Here is a 15,122-nt window from a genome sequence, read left to right as displayed (position 1 = left end):
GCTAACTTGGCAGAGTGAGCCCACTGAAGAACGGCCAGACGAGTAGGAACGGGAACGAAAAGAAGGTTCCTAGGACAAGCGCGCGGCGACGGAGTGTGAGTGAGCGCTTGTTTTACCTGCCTCTCAATTCCCCAGACAGTCAACCCGACAACACGCCCCTCAGGGAGAATCCCCTCGGGGTCAGTGGAGGCTACTGAAGAACTGAAGAGACGAGACAAAGCATCAGGCTTGGTGTTCTTAGAGCCCGGACGATAAGAAATCACGAACTCGAAACGAGCGAAAAACAGCGCCCAACGCGCCTGACGCGCATTAAGTCGTTTGGCAGAACGGATGTACTCAAGGTTCCTATGGTCAGTCCAAACGACAAAAGGAACGGTCGCCCCCTCCAACCACTGTCGCCATTCGCCTAGGGCTAACCGGATGGCGAGCAGTTCGCGGTTACCCACATCATAGTTACGTTCCGACGGCGACAGGCGATGAGAAAAATACGCGCATGGGTGGACCTTGTCGTCAGAGAGGGAGCGCTGAGAAAGAATGGCTCCCACGCCCACCTCTGACGCGTCAACCTCGACAACGAACTGTCTAGAGACGTCAGGTGTAACAAGGATAGGAGCGGATGTAAAACGATTCTTGAGGAGATCAAAAGCTCCCTGGGCGGAAACGGACCACTTAAAGCACGTCTTGACAGAAGTAAGGGCTGTGAGAGGAGCTGCCACCTGACCGAAATTACGGATGAAACGACGATAGAAGTTCGCGAAGCCGAGAAAGCGCTGCAGCTCGACGCGTGACTTAGGGACGGGCCAATCAATGACAGCTTGGACCTTAGCGGGATCCATCTTAATGCCTTCAGCGGAAATAACAGAACCGAGAAATGTGACGGAGGAGGCATGAAAAGTGCACTTCTCAGCCTTCACAAAAAGACAATTCTCTAAAAGGCGCTGGAGGACACGTCGAACGTGCTGAACATGAATCTGGAGTGACGGTGAAAAAATCAGGATATCGTCAAGGTAAACGAAAACAAAGATGTTCAGCATGTCTCTCAGGACATCATTGACTAATGCCTGAAAGACAGCTGGAGCGTTAGCGAGGCCGAAAGGAAGAACCCGGTATTCAAAGTGCCCTAACGGAGTGTTAAACGCCGTCTTCCACTCGTCCCCCTCCCTGATGCGCACGAGATGGTAAGCGTTACGAAGGTCCAACTTAGTGAAAAACCTGGCTCCCTGCAGGATCTCGAAGGCTGAAGACATAAGAGGAAGCGGATAACGATTCTTCACTGTTATGTCATTCAGCCCTCGATAATCTATGCAGGGGCGCAGAGACCCGTCCTTCTTCTTGACAAAAAAAAACCCCGCTCCGGCGGGAGAGGAGGAGGGGACTATGGTACCGGCGTCAAGAGCTACAGACAAATAATCTTCGAGAGCCTTACGTTCGGGAGCCGACAGAGAGTATAGTCTACCCCGGGGGGGGGGTGGTTCCCGGAAGGAGATCAATACTACAATCATACGACCGGTGTGGAGGAAGAGAGGTGGCCCTGGACCGACTGAACACCGTGCGCAGATCGTGATATTCCTCCGGCACCCCTGTCAAATCACCAGGCTCCTCCTGTGAAGAAGAGACAGAGGAAACAGGAGGGATAGCAGACATTAAACATTTCACATGACAAGAGACGTTCCAGGAGAGGATAGAATTACTAGACCAATTAATGGAAGGATTATGACAAACTAGCCAGGGATGGCCCAAAACAACAGGTGTAAAAGGTGAACGAAAAATTAAAAAAGAAATGGTTTCACTATGATTACCAGAAACAGTGAGGGTTAAAGGTAGCGTCTCACGCTGAATCCTGGGGAGAGGACTACCATCCAGGGCGAACAAGGCCGTGGGCTCCTTTAACTGTCTGAGAGGAATGTCATGTTCCCGAGCCCAGGTCTCGTCCATAAAACAGCCCTCCGCCCCAGAGTCTATTAAGGCACTGCAGGAAGCTGACGAACCGGTCCAGCGTAGATGGACCGACAAGGTAGTGCAGGATCTTGAAGGAGAGACAGGAGTAGTAGCGCTCACCAGTAGCCCTCCGCTTACTGACGAGCTCTGGCCTTTTACTGGACATGAAGTGACAAAATGACCAGCGGAACCGCAATAGAGACAGAGGCGGTTGGTGATTCTCCGTTCCCTCTCCTTAGTCGAGATGCGGATACCTCCCAGCTGCATGGGCTCAGCACCCGAGCCGGCAGAGGAAGATGGTAGTGATGCGGAGAGGGGGGCGACGGAGAGCGCGAGCTCCTTTCCACGAGCTCGGTGACGAAGATCAACCCGTCGCTCAATGCGAATAGCGAGTTCAATCAAGGAATCCACGCTGGAAGGAACCTCCCGGGAGAGAATCTCATCCTTTACCTCTGCGCGGAGACCCTCCAGAAGACGAGCGAGCAAGGCCGGCTCGTTCCAGCCACTGGAGACAGCAAGAGTGCGAAACTCAATAGAGTAGTCGGTTATGGATCGATTGCCTTGACATAGGGAAGACAGGGCCCTGGAAGCCTCCTCCCCAAAAACAGATCGATCAAAAACCCGTATCATCTCCTCCTTAAAGTCCTGATACTGGTTAGTACACTCAGCCCTTGCCTCCCAGATTGCCGTGCCCCACTCACGAGCCCGTCCAATAAGGAGAGATATGACGTAGGCGACACGAGCAGTGCTCCTGGAGTAAGTGTTGGGCTGGAGAGAAAACACAATATCACACTGGGTGAGGAACGAGCGGCATTCAGTGGGCTCCCCAGAGTAACACGGCGGGTTATTGATTCTGGGCTCCGGAGATTCGAAAGCCCTGGAAGTGGCCGGTGGATCGAGGCGGAGATGGTGAACCTGTTCAGTGAGGTTGGGGACTTGGGTGGCCAGGGTCTCAACGGCATGTCGAGCAGCAGACACTTCCTGCTCGTGTCTGCCTAGCATCGCTCCCTGGATCCCGACGGCTGAGTGGAGAGGGTCCGAAGTCGCTGGGTCCATTCTTGGTCGGATTCTTCTGTTACGGGGAGTGAATGAGGACCCAAAAGCGAACTAACTTAAACAGAGCTTCTTTAATAACCAAACATAGGTAGGCTCAGATAGACCGGCAGATTCCGACAGGACAGGACAAGGTACAGCAAACATGACGATAGTCTGGCTCAGGCATGAAACACAAACAAGAATCCGACAAGGACAGGAACAGAAACAGAGAGAGATATAGGGACCTAATCAGAGGGAAAAAAGGGAACAGGTGGGAAACGGGGTGAATGGGTAGTTAGAGGAGACAAGGAACAGCTGGGAGAAAGCGGGGGAGAAAAGGTAACCTAACAACGACCAGCAGAGGGAGACAGGGTGAAGGGAAAGGACAGAGACAAGACACAACATGACAAGGGGGGCCCAACCTCCTCCTGTATACTAGGGCCCCCCCTCCTGTATACTATGGGGGCTCACCCTCCTCCTGTATACTAGGGGGGCCCACTCTCCTCCTGTATAAAATGATGAGAGTCGTAACACAGTCAGTACATGTAGTTTATATCTACCACCATAACACAGTCAGTACATGTAGTTTACCACCATAACACAGTCAGTACATGTAGTTTACCACCATAACACAGTCAGTACATGTAGTTTATATCTACCACCATAACACAGTCAGTACATGTAGTTTACCACCATAACACAGTCAGTACATGTAGTTTACCACCATAACACAGTCAGTACATGTAGTTTACCACCATAACACAGTCAATACATGTAGTTTATATCTACCACCATAACACAGTTTATATCTACCACCATAACACAGTCAATACATGTAGTTTATATCTACCACCATAACACAGTCAGTACATGGAGTTTATATCTACCACCATAACACAGTCAATACATGTAGTTTACCACCATAACACAGTCAGTACATGTAGTTTATATCTACCACCATAACACAGTCAGTACATGTAGTTTATATCTACCACCATAACACAGTCAGTACATGTAGTTTACCACCATAACACAGTCAGTACATGTAGTTTATATCTACCACCATAACACAGTCAGTACATGTAGTTTATATCTACCACCATAACACAGTCAGTACATGTAGTTTATATCTACCACCATAACACAGTCAATACATGTAGTTTATATCTACCACCATAACACAGTCAGTACATGTAGTTTATATCTACCACCATAACACAGTCAGTACATGTAGTTTACCACCATAACACAGTCAGTACATGTAGTTTACCACCATAACACAGTCAGTACATGTAGTTTATATCTACCACCATAACACAGTCAATACATGTAGTTTATATCTACCACCATAACACAGTCAGTACATGTAGTTTATATCTACCACCATAACACAGTCAATACATGTAGTTTATATCTACCACCATAACACAGTCAGTACATGTAGTTTATATCTACCACCATAACACAGTCAGTACATGTAGTTTATATCTACCACCATAACACAGTCAGTACATGTAGTTTATATCTACCACCATAACACAGTCAGTACATGTAGTTTATATCTACCACCATAACACAGTCAGTACATGTAGTTTACCACCATAACACAGTCAATACATGTAGTTTATATCTACCACCATAACACAGTCAGTACATGTAGTTTATATCTACCACCATAACACAGTCAGTACATGTAGTTTATATCTACCACCATAACACAGTCAGTACATGTAGTTTACCACCATAACACAGTCAGTACATGTAGTTTATATCTACCACCATAACACAGTCAGTACATGTAGTTTATATCTACCACCATAACACAGTCAGTACATGTAGTTTACCACCATAACACAGTCAATACATGTAGTTTATATCTACCACCATAACACAGTCAGTACATGTAGTTTATATCTACCACCATAACACAGTCAGTACATGTAGTTTATATCTACACCATAACACAGTCAGTACATGTAGTTTATATCTACCACCATAACACAGTCAATACATGTAGTTTACCACCATAACACAGTCAGTACATGTAGTTTATATCTACCACCATAACACAGTCAATACATGTAGTTTACCACCATAACACAGTCAGTACATGTAGTTTATATCTACCACCATAACACAGTCAGTACATGTAGTTTACCACCATAACACAGTCAATACATGTAGTTTATATCTACCACCATAACACAGTCAGTACATGTAGTTTATATCTACCACCATAACACAGTCAGTACATGTAGTTTATATCTACCACCATAACACAGTCAGTACATGTAGTTTACCACCATAACACAGTCAGTACATGTAGTTTATATCTACCACCATAACACAGTCAGTACATGTAGTTTATATCTACCACCATAACACAGTCAGTACATGTAGTTTACCACCATAACACAGTCAATACATGTAGTTTATATCTACCACCATAACACAGTCAGTACATGTAGTTTATATCTACCACCATAACACAGTCAGTACATGTAGTTTATATCTACACCATAACACAGTCAGTACATGTAGTTTATATCTACCACCATAACACAGTCAATACATGTAGTTTACCACCATAACACAGTCAGTACATGTAGTTTATATCTACCACCATAACACAGTCAATACATGTAGTTTACCACCATAACACAGTCAGTACATGTAGTTTATATCTACCACCATAACACAGTCAGTACATGTAGTTTATATCTACCACCATAACACAGTCAGTACATGTAGTTTATATCTACCACCATAACACAGTCAGTACATGTAGTTTATATCTACCACCATAACACAGTCAGTACATGTAGTTTATATCTACCACCATAACACAGTCAGTACATGTAGTTTATATCTACCACCATAACACAGTCAGTACATGTAGTTTACCACCATAACACAGTCAATACATGTAGTTTATATCTACCACCATAACACAGTCAGTACATGTAGTTTATATCTACCACCATAACACAGTCAGTACATGTAGTTTATATCTACCACCATAACACAGTCAGTACATGTAGTTTATATCTACCACCATAACACAGTCAGTACATGTAGTTTATATCTACCACCATAACACAGTCAGTACATGTAGTTTATATCTACCACCATAACACAGTCATTACATGTAGTTTACCACCATAACACAGTCAGTACATGTAGTTTATATCTACCACCATAACACAGTCATTACATGTAGTTTATATCTACACCATAACACAGTCAGTACATGTAGTTTACCACCATAACACAGTCAGTACATGTAGTTTACCACCATAACACAGTCAGTACATGTAGTTTATATCTACCACCATAACACAGTCAGTACATGTAGTTTATATCTACCACCATAACACAGTCAGTACATGTAGTTTATATCTACCACCATAACACAGTCAATACATGTAGTTTATCACCATAACACAGTCAGTACATGTAGTTTATATCTACCACCATAACACAGTCAGTAGATGTAGTTTATATCTACCACCATAACACAGTCAGTACATGTAGTTTATATCTACCACCATAACACAGTCAGTACATGTAGTTTATATCTACCACCATAACACAGTCAATACATGTAGTTTATATCTACCACCATAACACAGTCAGTACATGTAGTTTATATCTACCACCATAACACAGTCAGTACATGTAGTTTATATCTACCACCATAACACAGTCAGTACATGTAGTTTACCACCATAACACAGTCAGTATATGTAGTTTATATCTACCACCATAACACAGTCAATACATGTAGTTTATATCTACCACCATAACACAGTCAGTACATGTAGTTTATATCTACCACCATAACACAGTCAGTACATGTAGTTTACCACCATAACACAGTCAGTACATGTAGTTTACCACCATAACACAGTAAGTACATGTAGTTTACCACCATAACACAGTCAGTACATGTAGTTTATATCTACCACCATAACACAGTCAGTACATGTAGTTTATATCTACCACCATAACACAGTCAGTACATGTAGTTTACCACCATAACACAGTCAGTACATGTAGTTTATATCTACCACCATAACACAGTCAGTACATGTAGTTTATATCTACCACCATAACACAGTCAGTACATGTAGTTTATGTCTACCACCATAACACAGTCAGTACATGTAGTTTATATCTACCACCATAACACAGTCAATACATGTAGTTTATATCTACCACCATAACACAGTCAGTACATGTAGTTTACCACCATAACACAGTCAGTACATGTAGTTTATATCTACCACCATAACACAGTCAGTACATGTAGTTTATATCTACCACCATAACACAGTCATTACATGTAGTTTACCACCATAACACAGTCAGTACATGTAGTTTATATCTACCACCATAACACAGTCATTACATGTAGTTTATATCTACACCATAACACAGTCAGTACATGTAGTTTATATCTACACCATAACACAGTCAGTACATGTAGTTTATATCTACCACCATAACACAGTCAGTACATGTAGTTTATATCTACCACCATAACACAGTCAGTACATGTAGTTTATATCTACCACCATAACACAGTCAGTACATGTAGTTTATATCTACCACCATAACACAGTCAGTACATGTAGTTTATATCTACCACCATAACACAGTCAGTACATGTAGTTTACCACCATAACACAGTCAGTACATGTAGTTTACCACCATAACACAGTCAGTACATGTAGTTTACCACCATAACACAGTCAGTACATGTAGTTTATATCTACCACCATAACACAGTCAGTACATGTAGTTTATATCTACCACCATAACACAGTCAGTACATGTAGTTTATATCTACCACCATAACACAGTCAATACATGTAGTTTATCACCATAACACAGTCAGTACATGTAGTTTATATCTACCACCATAACACAGTCAGTACATGTAGTTTATATCTACCACCATAACACAGTCAGTACATGTAGTTTATATCTACCACCATAACACAGTCAGTACATGTAGTTTATATCTACACCATAACACAGTCAGTACATGTAGTTTATATCTACCACCATAACACAGTCAATACATGTAGTTTACCACCATAACACAGTCAGTACATGTAGTTTATATCTACCACCATAACACAGTCAATACATGTAGTTTACCACCATAACACAGTCAGTACATGTAGTTTATATCTACCACCATAACACAGTCAGTACATGTAGTTTACCACCATAACACAGTCAATACATGTAGTTTATATCTACCACCATAACACAGTCAGTACATGTAGTTTATATCTACCACCATAACACAGTCAGTACATGTAGTTTATATCTACCACCATAACACAGTCAGTACATGTAGTTTACCACCATAACACAGTCAGTACATGTAGTTTATATCTACCACCATAACACAGTCAGTACATGTAGTTTATATCTACCACCATAACACAGTCAGTACATGTAGTTTACCACCATAACACAGTCAATACATGTAGTTTATATCTACCACCATAACACAGTCAGTACATGTAGTTTATATCTACCACCATAACACAGTCAGTACATGTAGTTTATATCTACACCATAACACAGTCAGTACATGTAGTTTATATCTACCACCATAACACAGTCAATACATGTAGTTTACCACCATAACACAGTCAGTACATGTAGTTTATATCTACCACCATAACACAGTCAATACATGTAGTTTACCACCATAACACAGTCAGTACATGTAGTTTATATCTACCACCATAACACAGTCAGTACATGTAGTTTATATCTACCACCATAACACAGTCAGTACATGTAGTTTATATCTACCACCATAACACAGTCAGTACATGTAGTTTATATCTACCACCATAACACAGTCAGTACATGTAGTTTATATCTACCACCATAACACAGTCAGTACATGTAGTTTATATCTACCACCATAACACAGTCAGTACATGTAGTTTACCACCATAACACAGTCAATACATGTAGTTTATATCTACCACCATAACACAGTCAGTACATGTAGTTTATATCTACCACCATAACACAGTCAGTACATGTAGTTTATATCTACCACCATAACACAGTCAGTACATGTAGTTTATATCTACCACCATAACACAGTCAGTACATGTAGTTTATATCTACCACCATAACACAGTCAGTACATGTAGTTTATATCTACCACCATAACACAGTCATTACATGTAGTTTACCACCATAACACAGTCAGTACATGTAGTTTATATCTACCACCATAACACAGTCATTACATGTAGTTTATATCTACACCATAACACAGTCAGTACATGTAGTTTACCACCATAACACAGTCAGTACATGTAGTTTACCACCATAACACAGTCAGTACATGTAGTTTATATCTACCACCATAACACAGTCAGTACATGTAGTTTATATCTACCACCATAACACAGTCAGTACATGTAGTTTATATCTACCACCATAACACAGTCAATACATGTAGTTTATCACCATAACACAGTCAGTACATGTAGTTTATATCTACCACCATAACACAGTCAGTAGATGTAGTTTATATCTACCACCATAACACAGTCAGTACATGTAGTTTATATCTACCACCATAACACAGTCAGTACATGTAGTTTATATCTACCACCATAACACAGTCAATACATGTAGTTTATATCTACCACCATAACACAGTCAGTACATGTAGTTTATATCTACCACCATAACACAGTCAGTACATGTAGTTTATATCTACCACCATAACACAGTCAGTACATGTAGTTTACCACCATAACACAGTCAGTATATGTAGTTTATATCTACCACCATAACACAGTCAATACATGTAGTTTATATCTACCACCATAACACAGTCAGTACATGTAGTTTATATCTACCACCATAACACAGTCAGTACATGTAGTTTACCACCATAACACAGTCAGTACATGTAGTTTACCACCATAACACAGTAAGTACATGTAGTTTACCACCATAACACAGTCAGTACATGTAGTTTATATCTACCACCATAACACAGTCAGTACATGTAGTTTATATCTACCACCATAACACAGTCAGTACATGTAGTTTACCACCATAACACAGTCAGTACATGTAGTTTATATCTACCACCATAACACAGTCAGTACATGTAGTTTATATCTACCACCATAACACAGTCAGTACATGTAGTTTATGTCTACCACCATAACACAGTCAGTACATGTAGTTTATATCTACCACCATAACACAGTCAATACATGTAGTTTATATCTACCACCATAACACAGTCAGTACATGTAGTTTACCACCATAACACAGTCAGTACATGTAGTTTATATCTACCACCATAACACAGTCAGTACATGTAGTTTATATCTACCACCATAACACAGTCATTACATGTAGTTTACCACCATAACACAGTCAGTACATGTAGTTTATATCTACCACCATAACACAGTCATTACATGTAGTTTATATCTACACCATAACACAGTCAGTACATGTAGTTTATATCTACACCATAACACAGTCAGTACATGTAGTTTATATCTACCACCATAACACAGTCAGTACATGTAGTTTATATCTACCACCATAACACAGTCAGTACATGTAGTTTATATCTACCACCATAACACAGTCAGTACATGTAGTTTATATCTACCACCATAACACAGTCAGTACATGTAGTTTATATCTACCACCATAACACAGTCAGTACATGTAGTTTACCACCATAACACAGTCAGTACATGTAGTTTACCACCATAACACAGTCAGTACATGTAGTTTACCACCATAACACAGTCAGTACATGTAGTTTATATCTACCACCATAACACAGTCAGTACATGTAGTTTATATCTACCACCATAACACAGTCAGTACATGTAGTTTATATCTACCACCATAACACAGTCAATACATGTAGTTTATCACCATAACACAGTCAGTACATGTAGTTTATATCTACCACCATAACACAGTCAGTACATGTAGTTTATATCTACCACCATAACACAGTCAGTACATGTAGTTTATATCTACCACCATAACACAGTCAGTACATGTAGTTTATATCTACCACCATAACACAGTCAGTACATGTAGTTTATATCTACCACCATAACACAGTCAGTACATGTAGTTTATATCTACCACCATAACACAGTCAGTACATGTAGTTTATATCTACCACCATAACACAGTCAGTACATGTAGTTTATATCTACCACCATAACACAGTCAGTACATGTAGTTTACCACCATAACACAGTCAGTACATGTAGTTTACCACCATAACACAGTCAGTACATGTAGTTTATATCTACCACCATAACACAGTCAGTACATGTAGTTTATATCTACCACCATAACACAGTCAGTACATGTAGTTTACCACCATAACACAGTCAGTACATGTAGTTTATATCTACCACCATAACACAGTCAATACATGTAGTTTATATCTACCACCATAACACAGTCAATACATGTAGTTTATATCTACCACCATAACACAGTCAATACATGTAGTTTATATCTACCACCATAACACAGTCAATACATGTAGTTTATATCTACCACCATAACACAGTCAGTACATGTAGTTTACCACCATAACACAGTCAGTACATGTAGTTTATTTCTGCCCACAGTGTGTTGTAACTCTTGTTGTTGCCTGTGTCCTAGTAACAGTAGGGCACCAGAGAGAACCTCTTGTTACCAACCTGCTGAATATTTCATGGTGTTGAGAAATGAACACAATGCCTGACCACACTACTAGAGAGAGAAAGGGGTGGGGGGAGAGAGAGAGTTGGAGAGAGGGAGTAGAAAGAGAGAAGGAAAGGTAGGTGGGGAGGAGGTGAGGAGAGAGACTAGAAAGAGAGAAGGAAAGGTAGTTGAGGAGGAGGTGAAGAGAGAGAGACAGGTAGAGAGAGAAAGAGAGTGTCCAATTCCCCCATTCACAACTACTCTCTTTACCCTGTTAGCTTCGATGCTAATTCGGTCAGACCAGAACTCTTATCGGGTCTATATTCCTCTCCGTTTCCTACAGACCCTCTCCACCTCTGACCCTCCACCTTTGACCTTTCACGTATCCCCCAGATCGAGTGTTGTGTCCTGGAGTCCATCCCAGAGTCGTCGAGGTCGTCGAGAGACGAGACCCAGTCGTTATCGAGAGATGAGAAGGACACTCTCCACTCAGCTGGGATGCTAGCCTCCTCCACACAGCAGGCGCATGCTAACAGCTACGGCTCACAGCAGAGGAACAGCCAACCGTGCTCCACACTGACGGTAAGAAGCCTCCCTAACAGTCAAGTGACATCAACACCTCAGGGTTAGCTTCGCTACTCTACTGCAAGGACCGAAATAACTTGGAACAAGTAGCAGTGCTCACAATGCTAACTCTAGAAAGTACGTTTTTCTCTGTTAGTGTAGCGAAGAACCCGAAATCGTGTGGAAATGATAACAAACTAAAGAGAAAAACAAGACAGAGTGTTTATATGCTAAACGCAGGCAGCCATCTCACTCTCTGGATCAATAGTCACAGCTCACCTTACTGTTTGCTATAGTACCTGTTCAGGTCAAACAAATGGAAAGATATGAGTCAAGTGTGTGAATAGGAACTAGTCAACCTAGGGTATGTTTTTATCCTCTCACCCCTTAGAGAAGTGGCCTATTCCAAATTGTTTGTACTTCAGTAAATGGTGTTCACATTCTGCCTTACTCGGTTCCTGTACTGACCTGTAGATACAACACTGATCCCTCTATAGGTTCCTGTATCGTACTGACCTGTTGATACAACACTGTTCCCTCTATAGGTTCCTGTACTGACCTGTAGATACAACACTGATCCCTCTATAGGTTCCTGTATCGTACTGACCTGTAGATACAACACTGTTCCCTCTATAGGTTCCTGTACTGACCTGTAGATACAACACTGTTCCCTCTATAGGTTCCTGTATCGTACTGACCTGTAGATACAACACTGATCCCTCTATAGGTTCCTGTATCGTACTGACCTGTAGATACAACACTGTTCCCTCTATAGGTTCCTGTATCGTACTGACCTGTAGATACAACACTGTTCCCTCTATAGGTTCCTGTATCATACTGACCTGTAGATACAACACTGTTCCCTCTATAGGTTCCTGTACTGACCTGTAGATACAACACTGTTCCCTCTATAGGTTCCTGTACTGACCTGTAGATACAACACTGTTCCCTCTATAGGTTCCTGTATCGTACTGACCTGTAGATACAACACTGTTCCCTCTATAGGTTCCTGTACTGACCTGTAGATACAACACTGATCCCTCTATAGGTTCCTGTACTGACCTGTAGATACAACACTGTTCCCTCTATAGGTTCCTGTATCGTACTGACCTGTAGATACAACACTGATCCCTCTATAGGTTCCTGTATCGTACTGACCTGTAGATACAACACTGTTCCCTCTATAGGTTCCTGTATCGTACTGACCTGTAGATACAACACTGTTCCCTCTATAGGTTCCTGTACTGACCTGTAGATACAACACTGTTCCCTCTATAGGTTCCTGTATCGTACTGACCTGTAGATACAACACTGTTCCCTCTATAGGTTCCTGTACTGACCTGTAGATACAACACTGATCCCTCTATAGGTTCCTGTATCGTACTGACCTGTAGATACAACACTGTTCCCTCTATAGGTTCCTGTACTGACCTGTAGATACAACACTGTTCCCTCTATAGGTTCCTGTATCGTACTGACCTGTAGATACAACACTGATCCCTCTATAGGTTCCTGTATCGTACTGACCTGTAGATACAACACTGTTCCCTCTATAGGTTCCTGTATCGTACTGACCTGTAGATACAACACTGTTCCCTCTATAGGTTCCTGTATCATACTGACCTGTAGATACAACACTGTTCCCTCTATAGGTTCCTGTACTGACCTGTAGATACAACACTGTTCCCTCTATAGGTTCCTGTACTGACCTGTAGATACAACACTGTTCCCTCTATAGGTTCCTGTATCGTACTGACCTGTAGATACAACACTGTTCCCTCTATAGGTTCCTGTACTGACCTGTAGATACAACACTGATCCCTCTATAGGTTCCTGTACTGACCTGTAGATACAACACTGTTCCCTCTATAGGTTCCTGTATCGTACTGACCTGTAGATACAACACTGATCCCTCTATAGGTTCCTGTATCGTACTGACCTGTAGATACAACACTGTTCCCTCTATAGGTTCCTGTATCGTACTGACCTGTAGATACAACACTGTTCCCTCTATAGGTTCCTGTACTGACCTGTAGATACAACACTGTTCCCTCTATAGGTTCCTGTATCGTACTGACCTGTAGATACAACACTGTTCCCTCTATAGGTTCCTGTATCGTACTGACCTGTAGATACAACACTGTTCCCTCTATAGGTTCCTGTATCGTACTGACCTGTAGATACAACACTGTTCCCTCTATAGGTTCCTGTACTGACCTGTAGATACAACACTGTTCCCTCTATAGGTTCCTGTATCATACTGACCTGTAGATACAACACTGTTCCCTCTATAGGTTCCTGTACTGACCTGTAGATACAACACTGTTCCCTCTATAGGTTCCTGTACTAACCTGTAGATACAACACTGTTCCCTCTATAGGTTCCTGTATCATACTGACCTGTAGATACAACACTGTTCCCTCTATAGGTTCCTGTACTGACCTGTAGATACAACACTGTTCCCTCTATAGGTTCCTGTACTGACCTGTAGATACAACACTGTTCCCTCTATAGGTTCCTGTATCATACTGACCTGTAGATACAACACTGTTCCCTCTATAGGTTCCTGTATCGTACTGACCTGTAGATACAACACTGATCCCTCTATAGGTTCCTGTATCGTACTGACCTGTAGATACAACACTGTTCCCTCTATAGGTTCCTGTATCATACTGACCTGTAGATACAACACTGATCCCTCTATAGGTTCCTGTATCGTACTGACCTGTAGATACAACACTGTTCCCTCTATAGGTTCCTGTACTGACCTGTAGATACAACACTGTTCCCTCTATAGGTTCCTGTATCGTACTGACCTGTAGATACAACACTGTTCCCTCTATATGTTC

At 41.6% G+C, this 15,122-nt stretch overlaps 1 protein-coding gene across 1 annotated transcript in view; it reads left to right on the top strand.

Annotated features, from left to right (window-relative positions):
* The window catches only part of LOC139419138 (multiple PDZ domain protein-like), a 107,872-nt gene that overhangs the window by 22,482 nt on the left and 70,268 nt on the right, over positions 1-15,122 (top strand). Inside the window, 1 exon segment of the mRNA XM_071169100.1 lies at positions 12,103-12,291. Within this exon segment, the coding sequence (XP_071025201.1) occupies positions 12,103-12,291 (189 nt within the window).

Source organism: Oncorhynchus clarkii, chromosome 10 (genome assembly GCF_045791955.1).
Source record: "Oncorhynchus clarkii lewisi isolate Uvic-CL-2024 chromosome 10, UVic_Ocla_1.0, whole genome shotgun sequence".
NCBI classification, from domain to species: Eukaryota; Metazoa; Chordata; class Actinopteri; order Salmoniformes; family Salmonidae; genus Oncorhynchus; species Oncorhynchus clarkii.
Note: the sequence above shows the minus strand (reverse complement) of the source record. Positions and strands in the feature narration are given on the sequence as shown.